The 23,784-nt window shown below is 42.5% G+C and overlaps 1 protein-coding gene across 1 annotated transcript in view; it reads right to left on the bottom strand.

Moving 5' to 3' along the window:
* Positions 1 to 11,026: 11,026 nt before the first annotated feature.
* Positions 11,027 to 23,784, bottom strand: part of LOC107389719 (zinc finger protein GLIS2) — a 54,814-nt gene continuing 42,056 nt past the window's right edge. The window contains exons 6-7 of the mRNA XM_015965991.3: positions 23,319 to 23,437; positions 11,027 to 14,423 (exon numbers count right to left, since the gene is read on the bottom strand). Of these exons, the coding sequence (XP_015821477.1) occupies positions 13,753 to 14,423; positions 23,319 to 23,437 (790 nt within the window). The 3' untranslated portion in view covers positions 11,027 to 13,752. The remainder of the gene's footprint in view (positions 14,424 to 23,318; positions 23,438 to 23,784) is intronic.

The following is a 23,784-nucleotide window of genomic DNA, read 5'->3' as shown; positions in this document are numbered from 1 at the left end:
TGTCCCCACTTCTCTAAATCATACTACAGCTACAGCCGTCAGGGTGTTCTCCCTAATAAAGCATGAAAATATGAAAGTACAATAATAAAAATCTCTTCCAGTGAACACAGGAGAAACTTTAATAGTGATATTGAGCCATCTGGATGCATTTACCTGTACTTACCTGCAGGGGTGTGACCAAGACACTGTTTTGCAAGTCACAAGTAAGTCACAAGTCTTTCCAGTCAAGTCTAGAGTCAAGTTCAAGTAAAAAAACAATCAAGTCCAAGTCGAGTCCAAAGTGCTGCTCACCTCTCTCCTTGACAAACCTGCTCAATACTTGTTTCTGTTCCACCGACTTGTCTCCTTCTCCTTTTCTGGAAGCCAGATTTCCTTTTCTTGGGGAAATACATAACTTCCTCCTGCCTCCAGCTCTGGCTGTCGGCAATGTCAATGGCCCAGCAGACTTCAGCAAAGTGCACTTGGAGAAAGTGTGCAGTAGGGTTCGAGTGCGTAGTACACAAGTGTGCAAATGATTGCAGAATTGAGACAGGGAGCATTGCGTCATCGATCGCAACACATGCCAGGATGCCTCAGAGGTAATTCAGTCATTATTTTTATGACAAAATTCTGTTTCTTAACCTCTTCATTCAGGTAAACTGAAGTAAACTGAAGTTTATTAAGACAGAAAGTGAGGGGGGGGGGGGGGGGGGACACACACAATAAAACATATGTCAGAAATGGGTTAGAACATGTCACAGAATGTCTGAGAATGACAAAATCAAGAATGCACAAGTACCACGTTAAAAAAGCAACCTAGAAAATAAATCAGAGCAGGAAAAATACAAACTACAAACAAACATTAAAAGCTGCTATCATGTGTCAATAGCTCCTACAAAAACTCCCACCCATCTCCAAATGAAAGTCAAACAACTGAAATGTGCATGCATCAGATAACTTCTTTACTTTGTTTCTCTTCAGGCTTAAGAAGAGTGCAAATCTTGTCTTGCTTGTCATTTGTCAACTTGTATTGAATGAAAATTATAAAGAAAGGAAATAATTTGAGCTCAAAGATTTATACAAAAATCTGAAGTCATTTTGAAACGTTTTAAACTTATTTCTTAATACATTTGCTGTTGTCTCTAGTTGGAATGAAAGCCTAGTAACTTGTTCTCTGGGAGGGGGGACTGGTGCGCTTGAGTGAGGATGTAGAAGTCAACTGGAGGAGAAAGTTGCTTCACAAACAGGATGTGGAGACTTATTTCCTGATATCTGCGGTTTGCATCAGTCTGCATAACAGCAGCGCAGATCTACCACTGACTGTTTACTTTGCAATGTTGATGTGTTATCTCCACAAATAACTCAAACATGAAGGAGTTCTTCTTAGGTGTGTTCTTGCTGTGTCGTGGTTCTAATTCCATGCTGTCGTTCTTTTTTTAAAACACAGAAACAGTTTTGTTACCTGTTTTTCCGCTACGTTTCGTCTGCGGCTACAGACTTCCTCAGACTGACGCTGATGGTGGCGTGTCACTTCCTTCTCCGTTTATCCGCGGGCAGCGGGCAGCAACGTCATCTGCTGAGGGAAAGAAAGGAGACCTCTGAAATAATAGCAAATTTTACCCAGTTTCGATGCCCCGGCCTCTTAATCTTTTTCTGGATTTTATTTTTTGCTTTTACACTCCTCTTTTAATTGATTTTATGCTGGTTTTACGATTGTTATATTTTATTCTGATGGGTTTATGTTTTTATTGTGTTGTGTTCAGCACCTTGGGCGTCTGCATTGGTCGCAGAAGGGGCTTTATAAATAAATGAATTGAAATAACGTAGTTGGGATATTAAAAAACAGCCAAATTCAACACAGCAATATTACAAAAGAAGAACAATCAGCCATGACAGCTTTAGCCAAAAATGAACAGATAATTATTCTACCGGCAGACAAAGGAAGAACTACAGTAGTTATGGACAGAGAAAAATATAAACAACAGATGAAACAGAAGCTAGAGGACAAAAATACATATGAAATACTTAAAAAAGACCCAACATAAAACATTAAGAAAAACATGAAAAAATTACTGAAGCCACTACAAGAAAAAGGCAAAATAACAGAAAAAATGTACAAACACTGGATTCCTACAGCAAACATAACACCAAGAATATATGGAACGCCAAAAATACATAAACAAAACACCCCACTTAGACCAATAGTTGACAGCATAGGTACACCAACATACAACATGGCAAAAGATATCAGCAGAATCATCAGCCCGTTATTAGGAAACACAGATCAACACTGCAAAAACAGCATAGAACTGGCAAAAGAACTAAAGGAGATTACAATAGAAGACAACGACATACTCATCTCACATGACGTCACATCCCTGTTCACAAAGACACCAACCCAAAAAATACATAGACATAGTAGTTAACAGAATCAGACAGGACAAGACTTTACACAAAAGGACAAACCTCACAGCAGATGACATAGCACAACTGATAGGACTGCTAGCTAACTCCACTTACTTCACATACGACTAGGGTTGTCACGGTAACCGGTATAGCGGTAAACCCCGGTAAAAAAGTTGACAATAAAAATAACCGTCCAGTTTTTAAAAAACTAAATTATCTCGGTGGGTTTACCGTGGCCGCGGTTTCAGCGCGGTGCCACCGTCGCTTCAGCTGAAGTTCCCGCGGCACACACACGCACTTTTTAGTTTGCAACGTTACCAAAACTTTGAAGCTGAAATAATGGCCGAAGGAGGAGACGGCAGCGCCCAGGACATCCATCAGCCCTCAAAAAAGACTAACTCGGAAGTATGGGCATATTTTGGATTTCTGAAAAATGCTGAGGGACAGTTAATAGATGACGGCTATCCCGTTTGCAGAACGTGCAGGAAACAAGTGTCTGCAAAAGGCAGCAACACTTCGAATCTAATGGCACATCTGCGTGACCATCACCCACGTCTCTACAGCCAGTGCAAGGTAAGTTAACATTAGCATTTTAGCTTAAATGCATGACGTGAGGACTTTTGGTTGAGGGAGAATGCAACGAGTCACTATATACTGCAGCCGCAGCGCCCTCTGCCAGCATTTAAACCGTGTCACAGACACCCTGTTGCTGGATGAAGCATCTTATTTGTTGATGATGAAGAGAAATATACAATTAGTTCCTTGTCATTGATTTGTTTACTTATTCAATGCCATTTATACTTGAACATTTGGATTTGATTACATAGTGTAGCAGTTATTTTAGTAATTTGTTTAAAGTGGCTATTTATTTTAAATACATATTTTTTAAGGTCGACTTGTACAGAGCTCAAGTCAAGTGTGGACTGGAGTTTTAGATTTTCATTTTGATAATGAAGAAAACAAGTAAATGAGAAAACAAGTGGTGTTTCTTTGATTTGTTTACATATTGTTTATGTTTTGAATGTTTGGATTTGTATCATTTAAACCTGCACTGACTACTGTAACATGTTCCAGAAAAAGAAGCTATTTGTTCCTTTACTTGTGAAAAGTTGCACTTTTGCTAAGGCTTTGTGTTATTTTAGGTTTAATAAACACTGTTAAACCTTTTCAAAACTATTTCAGTTTGTGTAGAACAGGACTATCAATGCTTTCTGAACATATGCAAGACCGTTTAAAAAATACCGCCATAATACCGAAAACCGTGATAATTTTGGTCACAATAACCGTGAGGTTAAATTTTCATACCGTGACAACCCTACATACGACAACACAATGTACAAACAAATGGAAGGCTTCGCCATGGGTAACCCGTTATCAGCCACCCTGTGCGAGTTTTTCATGGAAGACCTAGAGCAAAAAGCCATAGCCACTGCCCCCCCAAACTGCAAAATAAAACAATGGAAACGCTACGTAGACGACATACTGGAAATCACACCAAAAGGACAAACAGAAACACTAACACAACACTTAAATAACATTGACGACACAGGCAACATAAAGTTCACATATGAGACAGAAACAGAAGGCAGTATAGCTTTTATGGATATGAAAATCACCAGGCAGACCGACGGGACCCTAAACATAAACACATACAGGAAACCAACACACACAGACCAATATCTATTATGGACATCAGAACACCCCACCATACACAAAATGCCAGTAATCAGAACACTATATCACCGAGCAAACATAATAACAGAAGAAAGAGACCGTAAACAAGAGGACAAACACATACAACATGCTTTAAAGACCTGCGGATACCCAATATGGGCAATAAACAATGGAAAACGGCAAACAAAAACAGAAAGAAAAGAATAACCTAAGCAAAGAACCAGAGACCCAGAAAGACAAGAACCAAAACCAGTGATAACCCTACCATACTGTACATCAGAGGCATAACAGAAAAAATACAGTAAGAGCAGCAATGAAAAAACACAACATAAACACACCAACAAAACCATACACAACAATTAGAAACAGACTAGTACACCCAAAAGACAAAATATCAGCTGGACTTAAATGTGGAGTCAGTTACGAAATCCCATGCAAATTTTGCAATAAAACATACATAGGAGAAACCGGAGGCCAACTCAACACTCTAACAATAGAACATAGAAAGGAGTACGAGAAAGAGGCAAGTCGAAAACACACGAGAGCAGCAACAGAAGAAGAAGCAGAAAGCACAATAAAGAAGTCATCCGTAACAGATCACTGCATAAGAGAAAACCATATAATGGACTGGGATAACACAAGGATCATAAACACCGAACAACAAAAATACAAAAGATGGATAAAAGAAGCAATCGAGATAAGGAGACGTGGATGTGGGACCATGAACAGGGACGATGGAGTTTACACTTTGGACCGCGCATGGGACTGCATCGTCGGAGAGGGGAGAGCGGGCAGCAGAGGGCGACAACGTCCTCTGCTGCCCGCGGATAAACAGAGAAGGAAGTGACGCGCCACCATCAGCGTCAGCCTGAGGAAGTCTGCAGCCGCAGACGAAACGTAGCGGAAAAACAGGTAACGAAACAGTTTCTGTGTTTTAAAAAAAGAACGACAGCATGGAATGAAGGAGTTCTGCTGTGTTGTGGAGTTGCTAATGCTAATAGTTAGCTTCTACTAGTCGAGGTGTGCTTTGCTCACTTCTGGACGCTAAACCATTGACAGCCTTTGCCGTCAAGATGGGTGAGTCCATGAATGTTAAGTGACAGTGAGACGTAGACAGTGTTGGGAGTAACGACACTTAAGTATATCGGCATTATTAACAGCATTATGTTTTAGGTGACAGAGCAATCTCATTAATTACTTTTCCCATCGTTGCAACGTCATTACTGTTACTGGGTATGTAAAGTGGTGTGTTACTACAATGTGGTTGAATGAAGCACAGCAGCGCTGTCAGGCTTTCTGACAGCCACACCAATGATGTTTCATTTGTCCATGAATCGGCTTTTAGAGCCAATCAGAGCCGGCTTCTTCTTGGAGGAGAGTGAGTAACACTGTCCGTACCCATACCCCGATCCTACCCTGAGCCGATGTTACACACGGCAGAAATGAACACACAGCACTAAACACATTGGGGTGTTTGGAGATCAGAGGTATGTGTATAAGTACCCCTGGGGATATTCATAAGAACATTCTAGACAGTAAGAATCATTTTGATAAAAAACACTTGACATTATAGATATTAAAAAACATAACTGCTTTATAGAACATACAAATAATGTCACAGTTACTTTGCTAGGTAACTAATTACTTCTACAGTGTGGTAACCAAATTACTAACTCAATTACTTTTTGGAACAAGTTATTTGTGACTATAACAAATTACTTTTTTATTGTAAGATGCTCAACACTGTCAGGCTTATCGGAACCAATCCTTTTATCTCCAAACTGCAAAGGTTGGTGTCAAAACATGAACTTGAAATGGTTATCCATGCTTTTATCTCTTCCCGCCTAGATTACTGTAACACACTCTTCACATGTTTTAACAAAAAAATAAAAAATAAGGCTTGACCGCCTTCAGTTGGTCCAGAACTCTGCACCAAGGCTCCTGACTGGAGCAACCAGAAGAGCACACATCACTCCTATTCTAACGTCTCTGCACTGGTTACCCATTAACTTTAGAATCCTGACTATAACATTCAGGGCTCCACATGGTCAAGCTCCTCCCTATTACTGAACTGTTAAAGCCTTATGCTCCAACCCGAGCCCTCAGGTCCACTCACCAGAACCTTCTAGAAGTTCCAAAGACCAGATACAAAAGTTGAGGTGATTGCTCCTTCAAGGCTGTTGCACCCCGACTTTGGAATGATCTTCCTTTGTCCTTACGTAGTGTTATGGAAATTTTATATTTCATTACTTTAGTCCTATTAACAGATCTATTAACTGAATGTCCTGAAAGCATTCACACACACACACACACACACACACACACACACACACACACACACACACACACATTCTTGTCCTCCCATACACACACGCTCTCTCTTACACATGATCCACTCCAAGTCCTTTCTTATCTCATTGTATAAATGAACTCTGCGACCAGATGATCAGGGCATTTGCCCTGCGCACTTGCCACAAAATCATGATTTGGTTGTATGTCTGCCTTATTGCTTCTTGTCCCTCTCTTTAGCTGCAGGAAATGGGTTTATTGATAAACATATTGATAAAATCCATGACACTTAAAAATCAGCGTAAGATCCTTTTATTAAAAGCTGCTTTTACCTAAACCTTTCATTTTCTTATTTTTAACTTATGTTTCATCTGTTTATGAAATTTTATAAATTAATGACTTTATTTTTTCTGATGTTAATCTATTTCTGTTTTGGGGTCATTATGATTTTATGACTTTGTTTTATTTTGTTTTGATGTGAAGCACTTTGTGATTCTATGTCTGTGATAAGTGCTTCATAAATAAAATTTACTTACTTTTATGTCTATTTTCTATCAGAAGCTAATGCAGGAAATAGGGATAAAAGACTATTTTCACATACAGCCCGCATGCTAAACTCAGAGTGGCTAATCATTTTCAAATTTGAGAGAAAAAAGGTTTGTCTGTGAACCTTGCTCTTTAATTTGATTATTGCCCAACATTCCAGTACATAGCAACCACAGTGCTTTATTAATAATCTAAAAGGCTGCTACTAATTTTTAACTGATCCAATGAAATCCTCACACCATCATCTTTGGTCCCACTCTGGTTGAATATGAAAGTGGCACTAAGTCAAAAGTGTGGTTCAAATTAAATGTCCCCATGCAAAATCTATATGACACATTACTGTCACGGTGGGGTTCGGCAGTAACCCAGTCACAGGAATAACATTCATTAACCTGAATTCAAAAAGTGTTTTAATAACAAAACTTCCTCCACTGACTGTGGGAACCAAAAACCGAAACCAAAATTGTTCCATAAACAGACAACTAGGTAAGAGAACTCCACACTGAGGACTGACAGCAGTGGCCTGAAATAAGGCGAGGGCAATCATGGTGATGTGGTTCAGCTGCAGCACTCCAGGAGGTTCACAGGGGAGAGGAGGGCTCCTGAGAGGAGCTGCAGCTGACCTGAACAAAATAACAGAGAACAGGGTTAAACAAACACAAAAAGAGGCGAATCATAACAATTACAGAAAATCCAGAATCAAAAAGTATCAATTTTTTTGTTTCTACAGGTTGTTGTTTTTTCATTCAAGACACTACAAGTTTACAGATCCTTAATTTTCTGTTTTGAAGGAAAATCTGAAGCTCAGATTTAAATAGGAATTTAAATGTGCACACTCAACTTATGTAGAACCCACCAGGCCTGTAGGAGTTATAGACACAGTGAGTGAAAAATTATTTTTATCTGTGTTTTTATGTCTATAAATTTCAAGTTTACAAGAGTAAAAAGAGCTTTTTTTATATTAAAAAATTGCAATGTTGAGATTATGAAAAAGTGCTACATCATTATTGCCAACATATCCATTGGACAATCTACCAAAATCCTTATGCTTAAATTGCAATGGTTTTAAAAGCATGAAAGAAGTCTAAATATCAGCTCAGTGATGTGAAGCCCAACTTTCTGTGATCAATTTGATCTTTAAAGCTGCTACAGCAAATCTGCAAACAAGCTAGATTTTGAATGTAAACACAATCATGGAACACTCACTCTCCCCTTGGGTATCTTCACTAGATCCGTGTCCACCGGATCTGGAAACCCACATTGACAAAGGAAACAAGAATGCGCTAAACACCAGTTGCCGTTTTCCAGATACAAACGTAGTTTGCCGTACATTTGTTGCACATTGTGTTTTTATTTTTGGGACTCTGGTAGTTTGTCCTAAAGTCAAGTGGTAGCAGCTGGCTGTTTCTCCTACTCTGATATTATTGAACAGAGAACCTCTCACACAGGGCCAGATTATCGTTGCAGGGGCCCCTGGGCACAATGTGTGCTGGAGTTTTTGACAATTAAAATTGCGCCCACATTTTCTAAGTTAACACACATTTCTTTTAACAACGGTAGTTTCTGCATCTTTACTGTTCCCCAGCTGCTTCAGCCCTCTCCCCCCGTCCCCCTGTGCTGCAGCCGCAAACTCACTGATGCGCCTGCAGCCTCTCAGAGTTCCTGCTGCTCTAAACATTAAAATAATTATTTCATTTTCTGTTCCTCACTTCTGATTACCTTCAATGGTGTCTGTTTGTTGCAACCACCAGGTACAAAAACTAATTTGTTTTAAATTGACTATTTTTCTGTCCTGTATCTGTTTATTATCTTCCTGCATCTCCTCTCAATCCTAAAGAGAAACTGCTACCTGGCTTCATATATATTCACCTTATGAGTTACCTTTGAACTGCAGTTCTAAAAGATCTACCGACCGCAAAAACAGCGGAGTGCACGCTGCTCGCCGGCCGCAACACCGGTGAGGTGCGTCACCGGAGGACAAAACAGGTGATGTGCCCCGCTCCACAGCAGCGAAACGCATCAGGCACAAATAAAAGACAGAGAACATAAAAGGAAATGAGCCGACATGAACGATCGCGTGTTAAATTTGTTTTGGAGGTGGTGACACCTAATTTGATAATGTTACTGTGGCCGTGCTCAGGACGCAGATGTCTGGAGCACGACAATGATCAGAGCTTTGCATGCGCAAGCTGGTTAAGTTTAGGATGGGGGTGAGGGGAAGGTTAAATTGCAAGAGGGTAAAGGTCACAATTCGGTCAAATGTCCGTTTTACGGCGGGCGTCAGATGCCAACGCTCTGGCACAGCGCATCGCCTCCCAACGCGCAGGGGCTCGTCACCTGCTGTCTTTTCCGAGGACTGCATCTTTTCGATCATTATCACTTGACAGCGACTAGTCTATGAAAGTCATAAAAAGTCACTACAGAGCAGTGAAGTCGACTAGTCGACCAGTTGATTCAACCCCTAACGCAGAACTTTGATCGTTGACGCGCTCCAGACAGCTGCGTCCTGAGCACGGCCACAGTGACATTCTCAAAGTGTCGCCACCTCATGAACAAAGTTAACACGCGATCGTTCATGTCGGCTCAAATCCTTTCATGCTTTCTGTCTTTTATTTGTGCCTGATACGAGTGGAGCGCATCACCTGTTTTGTCCTCCGGTGAATTCACCTCACCACTGCGGCCCGCGTGCGGCGCGCACCCCGCTACTTTTGCAGTCAGTAGATCATTTTTAACTGCAGTTCAAAGGTAACTCATGAGGTGAAAAAATATGAAGCCAGGTGGCAGTTTTTCTTTAGGATTGAGAGGAGATGCAGGAAGATAATAAACAGACAGGACAGAAAAATAGTCAAATAAAAAACAAACTCGTTTTTGTACCTGGTGGTTGCAAGAAACAGACGTGAAAATCATCAGAAGTGAGGAACAGAAAATGAAATGTTTCTTTCAATGTTTAGATCAGCACTCAGCAGGGACTCTGAGAGGCTGCAGGCGCATCAGTGAGTTTGCAGCGCATCAGTGAGTTTGCAGTGCATCAGTGAGTTTGCGGCGCATCAGTGAGTTTGCGGCTGCTGCGCAGAGGGAGGGGGGAGAGGGCTGAAATAGCTGGGGAACAGTAAAGATGCAGAAACTACCATTGTTAAAAGAAATGTGTGTTAACTTAGAAAATGTGGGCAAATTTTTAATTACTTGTCAACTTGTTTCTCCCAGTTAAGACTGCTGCATAAAAAAATAAAAAAAAGACTGCTGCTTGCGTGGGCCCCCTTGTGGCTGTGGGCCCCTGGGCCTGTGCCCAGTTTGCCCATATTATAATCCGGCCTTGCTCTCACACCCGTGGTGTTCTGTTTCACAGCATGTCAAGAGTGTATGGTGTACTCCAGGAAGTGTAGAAGTGCAGCGATTCATCGATTCCAAAAACCAGATGGTCCAGTAGTTGCTTTCGGTCCAAAATGTGGTATTGGCAGAGATTTTCAGACAAATGCAAGAGAACTTTATTTTTCCATTTTTTAAATCCCCACAATGTATTTATAGCTATACTATCTTAGAAGGTGTTTAAGAGGCATGATAAAATGTTTTAAGCTAACTTGTTTTCCAGATTTGCAATAGCAGCTTTAAACAATGGTTCAACTGTGAAAACCTCTTGAGTTATAGAGCTTGAAATAAAGGCTGGGCTGTCCTACCACTATTCCATTCCCAATGAAGCTGCATGTTTAGATATTTTTGTGTTATTTGTTTTTGCTTTCTATGGCTTTGAAAGAGTAATAAGCCAAAATATAATGAAATAAACTGAAGGTTGTGGAGGCAATGGCAGTGAGGATGCTTGAATGCGTATACACCCTCTCCTTATTCAGCTCGTTCTACCAATTCCACAATTCCCAGGATCCACTGATTAGCTCTGTCTTATTCATTTGCTCATTCCTTTTCCTCACATTTGCTTTTCTTTTCATCACAATTAAAATCCACCCATTGACTTACACAATTTTGTTCTTTATTTGTTTCCATTTTTATTTTTATTCCCGTGATATACCTCGTCGTTTTTTGTCTTGAGAGGCGCTATATAAAAGGTTGTTTCTTCTGCTTCCTAAATTAACAGCAGAAAAATACGTTTAATGGAATAATTTACAGAAAAATCACAAAATTCTTGCAAATTATTTGCTTTATTATTATTTTAAAAGCTGAATAACAAATAAAGGTCACAAATTATGAAACACAAATCACAAATAAGCATGTCAAATACAAAAACATGATAGAAATATATATATTTATATTTTACAAAGGAATTTATTATGGTTGCATGGTTTTCAAAGACAAATCATCAACACTGGTGAAGTTTATGAAACGTTGCAATAAGCGCCGATGTCCAAACATCTATTGTCAAGTTATGAATTGAAAACTGTACATTTAAACTTTTTTTTCACCCAGGTAAATATATATTTCTGTGTGGTATATTTCATCTGAGACACAAGGCACTTAAACAGCTTGGATGATGCTAATTAGAATAAATCAATGTGCAAACAAGAATACAAGCAAGCCAACATGAAAACTGACCACATGTGGTCATTGTCAAATATTTCATCATTATTCCAGAACAGGAGCTTTAATCCTCCTGGGTCTTTGGCAACATTTTACTTTTATTTGTGCTTCAAATCTCTGACTATTATTGACAATACACAAACAAATAGAAATTGCACATTTGACAGAAAACCTAACTAACTTTTACCATCAGGAACAAAACATCAATACAGTTTCAAACATGCAGTTACATGCAGATGATGCTGTGGTTAACAAAAACTAATACATGTCTTTAACATTTTGAGAGTCTAGATTTTCTATGTGCCTTTCCTTTTCTTAACATTAAAGCAAATGTGTATTTACACACACCTTTGTCTAACTTATTGCTTGAATGACGTTTTGCTTTCACGTCACGTTAAAATAAATGCAGATCCCACTTAGATCATTGTCTCTCTGTGATTAATGTAGAAACAGCTAAGCTAATACACGCAGCAAACAATAATTAGCCTTAAACCTACATTCAGTTGCGTCAGCCATTTTTTCGCAGAATCGTGAAACTAAAAGTCACACCATAAGCTTTGTGTCGATCCTAAACCTAAACGTACTTTATGGATTTGCAAATAATAAAAATGTAACAAAGGATTACCTGTAGGCTAAAACAAACAAAAAAAGCAGCTGTGACCTGAACTATGACTGCAGTTCAGCTGGTCGATAAGTGACTCATGAATCACCATGTGAGTCGTTAAGGCTCTTTTCTCAGGGGGCTAATTAGTTTGCTGTGAAACTGGAAACCAGACAGGTGAGGACTGTTCTCAGGTGAATCCCTCACACAAGGCAGTTGTTGTCAGAAAGAATTTGTGAAATGCACAAAGGACTTCTTTGCAAGGCATGATCATCTGTGAGACGAGAATCTGAATTTCAAATTGTAAATTCATAAAAATGTGCAAAAATACATTTTTGAATAGTATAAATTATAAATACCTACTTAGTTTTCACTCTAGCCATTTTAGGGAGCAGGGTAGTGTAACATTTAAGCCTACTGAGTGCATAAACTTGACAATGGGTGTAAAAATAAAATCAAATCCCTTGTTACATGTTAGAAATCACATTGTACAACAGGAAAGGGACATTAGAAAAAGTCATTTAATGTTAAACACAAATTTTCTGTAAATTGTGTATTTTAAAGGTGTGGAACACTCATTTAATTGATACATTTGCAGTGGTCGCTAGCAATGGCGCCCAAGTGATGGACAGGTGTGGCCTTGGCCACCCCTAGAAAGGCCACCCTACTGTCCACACCCAGGGACAATCAGTGTTCTTTATTAGGTCATATTAATGTTTTTTATTGAAAATGAATAAAGGAGCGTTTATTGAATTACTACAGGCTAAACTTTCCCAGATTTACCAAGAGGATCAGTTTGGTGTGCCACCCCAAAGTTTTCTCTGGCCTCATGGTCACCCCAATGAAACTTTTCTGGGGCGCCACTGGTCGTTAGTGAGAATACATTTCTTGTAAGTTGTTCTCGGGGGGCAAAAAACACCAGTGCACCATTTCCAGGAACTAAAAGTGAGCCACATCTCAACAGAGCTTTTGAGAATGTCACCTGGGGGAGAAAGTAGCTTCAGACAACAGCATTTGTAGTCTTATTTCCTGATATTTGGTCACCTCTCCCCGGATTGGATAACAGTAACATGACTCTAACACTGACTTGGATTGACGCAGATGTTTTATCTCCGTAAAAAAACACAAGTTTGAAGGAGTTCCGCTGTGTGGTGGAGTTGCTAATGCTAATGGTAAGCTTCTACTAGCTGAGATGTTCTCTGCTGTTTCCTGGACACTAAACTATCAACACCCTTCCCCCGTCGTGAGTCAAGAGGGTGAGTTCATGAATGTTAAGTGACAGTGTGGTGTAGATCTGTCAGGCTTTTCTAATTCTAGAGTATCACCGTCTATTTTCTATCAGAAGCTAATGCAGGAGATAGGTGTAGGAGACTATTTTTATGTTCAGCCTGCATGAAAAACTCAGAGTGACCCATTCAAATAAGAAATTAGATTTTAAACATTGTTTTTCAGTGTTCCACACCTTTAAGAAGATATTTGGTGTCATTTTTGGAGTTTGACACAATGATTTAGGCTCTGCTAAGCTCTAGCTTGGAGCTAAAAGTCATAATTTGTTGACTACTTTAACTTCATGAAGAGTGTTCAAAATTGTTTTACTAGCACAGTAAGCCATAATAGAAGTGAACACACTGTCAAGGGGCTGAAACAACTGGAATGCTTTTCATGGATCTGAAGCTTATGGTATTTTTTTTTCACCTCTTTCAGGTCCCATGCACTGCAGACTGCACATTTTAACTGACAACAGCAGGTTTGAGGAAGAATGACTTTGACGGAACAACCACAAATGGCAAAGGATCTCGTTGCCTGGCGCCCGCCCCTGCAGACAGGTTCAGAACCTTGCCCTCCTCCTCTTCTTCCTTATCCTCAGGCTCTTTCCTCAGTACTTGTTCAAACCCGCCCCCAGCCCCCAGCCCCAGCACTGTTGCAGCTGAGAGTCCAAAATGTAACAGAGTGGACTCTGAAAGGCTGAGTGGCCCAAAGCTGCAGCCTCCTCCTCCCCCCAGTGAGAAGAGGGGTACCCCGTTGTGACCCAGTGCTGTGGAATGGCAGAGAGCAGAGAGCGGCAAGGAGGTCCTAAGGCCTCCGAGTAGAGCTGCAGCAGCTCCAGGGATGATAACATGAGCCCCCCCTACAGAGGGCAGCTCAGAAGGACTCCTGTGCCCAGTGAAGCCCAGCCCCATTCCCGTCCTGTTGGTAGTGCCTTGCTCCTGGGCTACAAAGTGCCCATGGGCCTTGATGTGCTTACGTAGTGAGCTGGGATCTGTGTAGCGTTTCAAACAGCCGGCCATCTTGCAGCAGTAAGGCTTGTCCACATAGTGAGTGCGGGTGTGCTTGAAGCGGTCGCTGGAGTTGGAGTAGCGTTTGCTACAGCCTTCGTACGGACAGATGTAGGGTTTCTCACCTGGAGGAAGAGAGAAACCGGTGTGAGAAATAAACCTGTGAGAAGTAAACTCTTAACCTTGATGTCGAACATTTACACATTTATGGTGGTAGTCTGTAATAAACCTTTTGCTTACAGCTTAAAGCCTATTTCACACTGAAAGCATCAGCGGCACAGAACGGCAGCGGAACATTGCTGTTTCAAATAGAATCCATTATAGTCTATGGAGTGCTTCATACCAGTTGGTTTTCAGATTTTCAGACGTGTCCCAGAAGCGGCGCTGCTGAAGATAGGATTGGGTCTACGTCACACTGTCAGTATTTAGCATTCATGGACTCGCTAATCTTGACTGGCAACGTGGAAGGCTGTTGTTGGTTTAGCATCCAGGAGAGAGCAGAGCCTGTCCCGAATAGTAGAAGCTAACTGTTAGCATTAGCAGCTCCACAATATGGCAGAACTCCTTCAGGCTTGTGTTATTTCCGGAGGTAAAACAACAACATTGAAGAGCAAACAAAGTCAGTGGTAGAGTCGCTTTACTGTTAGCCAATCAGAGGTGGGATGTCATGACTAATATTGACATCCTCCTCCATGAAGGAAAATGGTTTTATTGTGTGAAGCATGAATCATACGAAATATATCTGAAGATTAAACACCAGTAGGTAGTGTTTACTTTGTTGAAATGTTTAGCAAAGGAGATGAATTTGATTGAATGTCTTTTTGACACCACCCTCTGAGTGACTCATGGAGTCTACTGAGGAATTTAGAGTCGTTACCACAATGCCACAAGCTGGTTGAATGTTTGCTACAACTTAGTACAAACACTTCTCAGTTTGGTGAAAAGAGATGGTAAGCATTAGATACGGTCTGCCTTCTGTGAAGGTTGAACAAGTTTAAGGGGGCGGTGAGCCCCGTGTGGGGATCTGGGCGGGTACTTGGGGATGGGGTCCTGACTTGTAAGCTGCCGGGAAGAAGGCAGGAACAAGCGGCAGTGCATGGCCCAGGCTCAGGGGCCTCAGGTGGACCTTGGCTCCTCCGAAATAATAACAACCCTGTTCCATCACGGGGGAAGGGGGATGTCCAGGAGGGGGAGGAACCAACCTTACCTGGATGTCTCATGTCTTACATATTCTGGAAGTTGTGCAAATGCAGAGATGGGAGTAGATATTCTGCTAGAGTGGGGCTGGGTTGGTGCCCTCAGACTCCATGGGGCTCTGCAATGCTGCTGCTTTGAGCCCTGGCGAGATGGGCTGGGGTCTCCATGCCCTGGTGGCATTTTGGGAACAGAGGTGCCTATAGGGGCCAGTGGGAGAGCTGGCTCCCTGGAGGGCTTAAGCCAATCAGCCATTCCTCCCCATTCCCATACATTTTCTCCTCCTGCTCCTTCACATCATCACACAATCATGCACATAGGACCTTGGGGGGTGGGCAAGTCAGGGGTGCGGGTATGGACCCCATTTCCGCATTCCTGTGGCAGCCTGCCCCCCAATTTTATTTGCAAATTAAACACTTCCACCAACGACATTCCACACAAACACACACTAAGGGCCTTGGGAGTGAGCACACTCAACAGCATTTGGCAAGGGGATCTTTCAGCCTCATTCCGAGTGCTGGTGCCCACTTCTAATTTTAAACTGCCCTTAGACACAGAGGGCTGTGTGGGGAAGTGGGGTTGTGTGGTTGCATCAGCTGGCGAAGGCCAGACGATGCCTGCACTGCCCACTCACCACAGCCATGGAATTCACCTAATCAACACGTACTAACATTGTATTGGAGCAGGTGGAATGAGACTAGGGGCCTTAGAACACCTCTGTTGTCGCTTGGCTTCCCAGGGCTGGAGGCTAGGAGGGGGAGCTGGTCGTCTTGTTGGGGTCTGGGGTGGTGGGATCCTTTGCTCAGCGTTGGGCCTGCTCATCATCACCCCAGCAGAAAGAAGCAAACTCTGGGAACCGGTGATGGTTGTACCCCTTGTGCAGCAGTACTGGGACCAGAGTGAATAGGGTGTGTATGGGGAGCGTGAGTGGGTGTCTAGCATTCATTTTTGTAAGTCTTAGGTTGTATGTGTATGTGTGAGCGTGAGGGAGGGAGCGTGCAACTGTGAAGATTAGTACTGTGTCAGAGGCATCTGTGGAGAGAGGGTAAATAACCTTCGGTGGAATAGCTCCTTCATCACGTTACACTGTGTATATGTATATGTATATGTCAAGTGGGATCTTGGACTCCTCCCCTCTCCTGGGACTTCTTGTGCTACTACACATCTTCGTCTACCCTCCCCCTGGGGAACGAGTTAAGATGGGTGAGTCCATGAACGTTACGCGACAGTGTGACAAAGATCTGTTAGGATTTTCTAATCCTAAAGTTTCACCATCTATTTTCTATCAGAAGCTAAAGCAGCAGATAGGTGTACAAGACTATTTTCATGTTCAGCCTGCAGGAAAAACTCAAAGTGACTGATTCTAGTCAGAAATGATGATTAAAAATAGTTTTTCAGTGCTCCACATCTTTAAATCAGCTGTTTGAGAATGTTAGCCTGTCCGCAGCAACAAGTATCATGCCACATTTATGGCAAGCAGATATGTCACATGATGTACATTTTGAAGTGTGTGTATGGCAGGACATGCATTTATTTTTTCGTTTTATCTGATCTCAAGAGTAATTTTCCTGAAGCTGAGCAGTTTGTTCTGTTTCTTTTGTTTGTTTTGGTTGTTTTTTTCTTAGGTTTAAAGTCCCACATTGACAATTTCAAACATAATTCTTGTCATTGTGATAACACAAATAAATTAATCATTGTTCAACATCGCCTACCATAGTTATGCAGATGACACCCAGATCTACCTAGCTCTATCACCTAATGAATCTGGTCTCCTTGTCACGATCTGCTCCTACCTCCCTCTGACTCCTACTCTCTCCTGCCCCTGATTAGTTGTTTATTGGTCACACCTGCCCCTTGTTAACCTGCCCATGTGTTCCTGATTGTTCCCTGTGTATTTATACCTCCCGTCTTGTACAGGGAGTGCAGAATTATTAGGCAAATGAGCATTTTGTCCACATCATCCTCTTCATGCATGTTGTCTTACTCCAAGCTGTATAGGCTCGAAAGCCTACTACCAATTAAGCATATTAGGTGATGTGCATCTCTGTAATGAGAAGGGGTGTGGTCTAATGACATCAACACCCTATATCAGGTGTGCATAATTATTAGGCAACTTCCTTTCCTTTGGCAAAATGGGTCAAAAGAAGGACTTGACAGGCTCAGAAAAATCAAAAATAGTGAGATATCTTGCAAAGGGATGCAGCAGTCTTAGAATTGCAAAGCTTCTGAAGCGTGATCATCGAAAAATCAAGCATTTCATTCAAAATAGTCAACAGGGTCGCAAGAAGCGTGTGGACAAACCAAGGCGCAAAATAACTGCCCATTAACTGAGAAAAGTCAAGCGTGCAGCTGCCAAGATGCCCCTTGCCACCAGTTAGGCCATATTTCAGAGCTGCAACATCACTGGAGTGCCCAAAAGCACAAGGTGTGCAATACTCCGAGACATGGCCAAGGTAAGAAAGGCTGAAAGACGACCACCACTGAACAAGACACAAGCTGAAACGTCAAGACTGGGCCAAGAAATATCTCAAGAATGATTTTTCTAAGGTTTTATGGACTGATGAAATGAGAGTGAGTCTTGATGGGCCAGATGGATGGGCCCGTGGCTGGATTGGTAAAGGGCAGAGAGCTCCAGTCCGACTCAGACGCCAGCAAGGTGGAGGTGGAGTACTGGTTTGGGCTGGTATCATCAAAGATGAGCTTGTGGGGCCTTTTCGGGTTGGGGATGGAGTCAAGCTCAACTCCCAGTCCTACTGCCAGTTTCTGGAAGACACCTTCTTCAAGCAGTGGTACAGGAAGTTAGGTTAAGTTGCCTAATAATTATGCACAGTAATAGTCTCCTGCTCACACAGATATCCCCCTAAAATAGCTAAAACTAAAAACTACTTCCAAAAACATTCAGCTTTGATATTAATGAGTTTTTTGGGCTCATTGAGAACATGGTTGTTGTTCAATAATAAAATTATTCCTCAAAAATACAACTTGCCCAATAATTCTGCACTCCCTGTATGTGTCAGTTGTCGGATCATTGTTGTTGTGTTGTTCTTGTTGTTTCCTGCCTTATCCTGCCATTAAATCCATTTTTTATGTTATCCGTGCCTGCATTCCTGCCTCCTGGTCAGCTCCACCACACATGGCCCGCCGCCACCCACACCTCATCAAGACAGAATGATCTGACCAACCTGGACCTGTGGTGAGCTCTGAACATCTGCTTGGAGGATTATTTGGTTTTATTTTTTGCTTTTTCTCCATTTAACTGAAGGAGATTTTGACTCGAGGGGTTTTGGCGCATCCTACCTGTTTTCGGGGTGGTCGAACCCATTGAGGGGGTTTCGGCGCATCCTACTTGTTCTCGGGGTGGTCGAACCCATTCTCCTCTCCTGCTTTTTCGCCCCGTCCTGTTTTTCCACGGAAGCTGCAGATCCTGGAGTTTTGATGGAGTTACACCCCCTACACACGCCAACATTCTCCGGGGTGGTAGGGCCGGTCTCCCCGCTCCTCTTCTGCTTCCCTTCACCCAAGCCTCCGCCTGTGACCCAGCGGATCGTGATGTGCACCTGCTCTGACCGTTGTCGAGTACCTGCCGCCGTTCCTGTTTTCCTCGCATCGCTGCCTTCAGTACATCAACTTCCTGGCCCACACCTGCGGGGTCTACGACTGCAGGCCTCCCATGCTGCAGTCTCTTCGGAGCTCCACGCTGCAGCCTCTTCGGAGCCCCACGCTGCAGCCTCTTCGGAGCCCCCCTGCTGCAGCCTCTTCGGAGCCCCACGCTGCAGCCTCTTCGGAGCCCCCCTGCTGCAGCCTCTTCGGAGCCCCCCTGCTGCAGCCTCTTCGGAGCCCCCCCGCTACAGCCTCTTCGGAGCCCCGCTGCTGCAGTCTCTTCGAAGTCCCCCTGCTGCAGCCTCTTCAGAGTCTCCCGCCTGCTGCAGCAGAGTTCCAGTTTCTTCGTTCTCGAGTTCCAGTTTCTTCGTTCCCGAGTTCCAGTTTCTTCATTCCTGAGTTCCAGTATCTTCGTTCCCGAGTTCCAGTATCTTCTTTCCCGAGTTCCAGTATCTTTGTTCCCGAGTTCCAGTATCTTCGTTCCCGAGTTCCAGTTCCCGAGTTCCAGAGTCCCAGTTCCCGAATTCCTGAGTCCCAGTTCCCGAGTTCCAGAGTCCCAGTTCCCGAGTCCAAGTTCCAGAGTCCCCGAGTCCAAGTCCCAGAGTCCCCGAGTTCCAGAGTCCAAGTTTCTCCCGAGTCTCCTGTGTTTCCCCGAGTTTCCCGAGTCTCCTGTGTTTCCCGAGTCTCCTGTGTTTCCCCGAGTTTCCCTAGTTTCCTGTGTTTCCCCGAGTTTCCCTAGTCTACGTCAGGAGTCTCCTGAGTCCCTGTGTCTTCCTAGTTATGTGGTTCTTGTGGGCGTCTGGTATCCGCCCCTTAAGGGGGGGGGGGGGGGGGGTACTGTCACGATCTGCTCCTACCTCCCTCTGACTCATACTCTCTCCTGCCCCTGATTAGTTGTTTATTGGCCTCACCTGCCCCTTGTTAACCTGCTCGTGTTCCTGATTGTTCCCTGTGTATTTATACCTCCCGTCTTGTATGTGTCAGTTGTCGGATCATTGTTGTTGTGTTGTTCTTGTTGTTTCCTGTCTTATCCTGCCATTAAATCCATTTTTTATGTTATCCGTGCCTGCATTCCTGCCTCCTGGTCAGCTCCACCACACATGGTCCGCCGCCACCCACTCCTCATCATGACACTCCTAGACTCACTCTATCAGTGCCAAGAGCAAGTTAATGACCGGATGCAATCAAGTTTTGTTCCGTTAAACAAAGACAAGGCTGAAGTTATTGTCTTTGGAAATAAGAAGGATGGGATGGAATCTATTTCTCAACTTAGCTTCAAAGGAATAAAGACGAATATTCAGGTTAGAAATCTTGGTGTTACCATAAATTCAGACTTGAGCTTCACTGGTCACATTAAGGCTGTAACTAGATCAGCATTTTATCATCTCCATGAATTAGCCAGACCCAGAGGTCTCATGTCAAAACAAGAGCTAGAGAAACTATGTGTTCATATCCAGCAGGCTGGACTATTGTAATGGTCTTCTAACTGGCCTTCCCAAAACAGCTGTAAAACCAATGCAGCTTCTTCAGAATGCTGAGTCTAGTCTTAACAAAGACCAAAAGAACTGAGCACATCACTCCTGTTTTTAGATCTCTACACTGGTTACCAGTAAACTACAGAATTAACTTCAAAGTGCTTCTACTAGTCTATAAATCTCTCCGTGGCATGGATGGATACTGTCATGTTCCTGGGCAGAGGTGAGTCACACCATCTCCTCTCATCAGCTCTGAGCTAATTCTCCACAGGTGAGGAGCAGAGGGAGCGGCAGCTGCAGGAGATTTTCCAATCAGGGACGCCGGTTCAAAAGGAGGATGGAGACACATCAATTTGCCGGATGATTGCACCAGTTTTGGTAGTCCCAGCCACTTGCTTGTTCTTGTTCGCTCGTGGTTTTTGACTAGCTCTCTGATTATTGGATTTATGACCTCGGACCGTGTATTGGATTACGTTTTTGGATTTTGCCTGACGTCTGGTGTTTGTTCCCTTTTGCTCAGGACTCTCACACAATCTACTCCACCTTGCTGTCTACGAACATTGGATCTCTCACACCACGTCCCATCCTCCTCCGTGGTTCCTGTTTGGGTCCCTCTGCTATCTCACCCCTCCTGGAGCGTTTCACTCTCTGCCCAGCGCTCACCCCTGGCTCCCCCCTCTCTCGTTCATCCTGAACGCTACAAGGACTAGAGCGGCACCGCTCTCTCACACAGGACTTCCCTGTGTTGTTTTCTGTTCCCGTTTTGTAATAAAGAACTTTATTTTACCAATTCTGCCGACGAGTTTTGATTCCGCATATCTTGGGTTAAACACTTGCCTCGAGTCATGACAGATACATGTTGGATCTCCTTCCAGTATATACACCCAGCACCAGCAGGACTGTTAGATCATTGGGGAACAGTCAGCTGGTAGAACCCCGGGTCAGAACCAAATGGGGTGAAGCTGCTGTTAGTTACTATGCTGCACACAGATGGAATCAGCTTCCTCATGACCTCAAATGTGCCCCAACTCTAGAAACTTTTAAATCAAAACTAAAAACCTTCATGTATTCATCAGCCTTTGAATAAATGGTTCTTATGCTGCACCTTATGCACTGTAACTGCTACACTTCTGACTAAGGCTTTTATCTGTTTGCTAAATCTGAAATTAGTATCTTTGTTTGTTTTACTGTGTTTGCTGTTCTTGCTTCGGTAAAGAACTTCGAATTGCCTTTGTGTTTGAAATGTGCTATACAAATAAAGATGCCTTGCCTTATTCACGTCTGTATTTTTTTATTCTGTATAAACACCAGACCAAGTTAACACATCCCTAACCCAACATAAACCTTTCAAGGGTTGAACAAGCTTCCGGTGTAACCATTTGAACTCAAATTGAATGGAACAAAAGCATAATGTGACGATTACATTATAAAGGGAAGTTGCCAGATGTAGTGTTTCCCGACTCTGCTGCTGCTTGTGTTTCAAAAAGAACCTACTTCCGTACCACAGACTCTCATATCTGAGTATGGATCAAAGTCTGACTTCCCCACACCCAGTGGTGCTGTGACAAAGTCTGCCAAGAGTGAGTCATTCAGTTTTACAAGTGTTCCTTTAAAGACATACTATTAGTGTGTGACTTGTGAAAAAAGCTGAATGCTATTGTATGCCGGGTACTTTGTGCAGAGGTTTCCCCTTTTGAAAGTGACAGAAAAAAAACATAAAAAAGGAGTTATGTTGACATCTTTTTTCATCTTTGTGCGCATGTGTGAGTGACTGAGTGGTTAAAACAAACACAATATGGCCTGCTATACTGCACACACACACACACACACACACACACACACATACATACATACATACACATACATACATATATATATATATATATATATATATATATATATATATATATATATATATATATATATATATATATATATACCGCTTTACCTTCTATAGACAGGAGGAGGTTTAGAGAGAAGCCTGATGAGCTGCTGAACAGGTGAACCAACCACTGAATCAGAAGTGTTGGAGCAAAGACATGCAGGATACCTGCCCTGTAGGACCAGGGTTCCCCACGCCTGCTTTACAGGGTTAATGAAATGTCACTCAGCCCCCACCGCCCTCTGTAACCAGAATACCGCACTTGCAACTTAAGAGTGCTGGTCTGGTCCCTGTTGGACTTAATAAAGTGGAGCTGACAGGGCTGGCACTGCAGTCTGCTTCCAGTATGTTTTAGATCATGAACACAGCTGATTTGTTTCATTTGGTGATGAGCCGTTCGAGTGAGTTTTTCATTTAGCTGGATTATTATTAACATTGTTGTGTACAGATAACATTCACCATCTTTTATTTTATTCTTAAATAAAATATGGATTATTTAATTTGTTTTGTTTTTTTTACCTTTAACAATGTAAAGCTTTGGTCTCAACTTTGCCTGAGTCTGTGCAGGAAAATTAAACCATTGAAAGAAAAAAAAGAAAAAGAATGAGAAATGTTCTTTGTTAAACATCAAAATAAACTATTGTGAATTCCATCTGTGCATGATCATTTTATGAAAAACTGAATGAATCACTAGTAAGCTTTTCTGTAATGACCCATAACAAATTGCACTTTGGCCAAGAATTTGTCTTTGGTCCTATCTATTGCTTCTGGCTAAAGTATGGCTGGATCTGGGACCACATCTGTTGGAAGGATACTTTTAAACCTGTAGACGTATTTTCTTTGCAATTCTTCACTGACCAAGAACTCACCTGTGTGTGAGCGGGTGTGAATCTTCAGGTTCTCCAGACGTGAAAAACTCTTGTTGCAGGTGGGACAGTGGTGTGGCTTCTCGTTTGTGTGCGTGCGGATGTGAATCAACATTTTGTACCTAACAAAGAAATCAAAAAATAAAAATGGAACTATTAAAATGTTTATTATGATATGCACACCTATGTATTATTTCTTTTTTCCTTCTAAGGAGTTGACGTTTTTATTTTACCCTCCCACTGTCCTAATGGGTGTGACCCCACGAGGAAAGTTGACCATTGAGCAGGATTGATGGTTTATCCTTTGAGGTCCATGTGGCAGGGGTGAGGAGTGAGCACCACCTCACCCCTGCCACATGGACCTCAAGGGATAAACCATCAATCCTGCTCAGTGGTCAACTTTCCTAGCAGGGTCACCCATAAAGACAGTGGGAGGGTTAAAATGGTCTTTATTGACATTTTTCTTCTT

The sequence above is a fragment of the Nothobranchius furzeri genome, chromosome 4 (genome assembly GCF_043380555.1).
Source record: "Nothobranchius furzeri strain GRZ-AD chromosome 4, NfurGRZ-RIMD1, whole genome shotgun sequence".
NCBI classification, from domain to species: Eukaryota; Metazoa; Chordata; class Actinopteri; order Cyprinodontiformes; family Nothobranchiidae; genus Nothobranchius; species Nothobranchius furzeri.
Note: the sequence above shows the minus strand (reverse complement) of the source record. Positions and strands in the feature narration are given on the sequence as shown.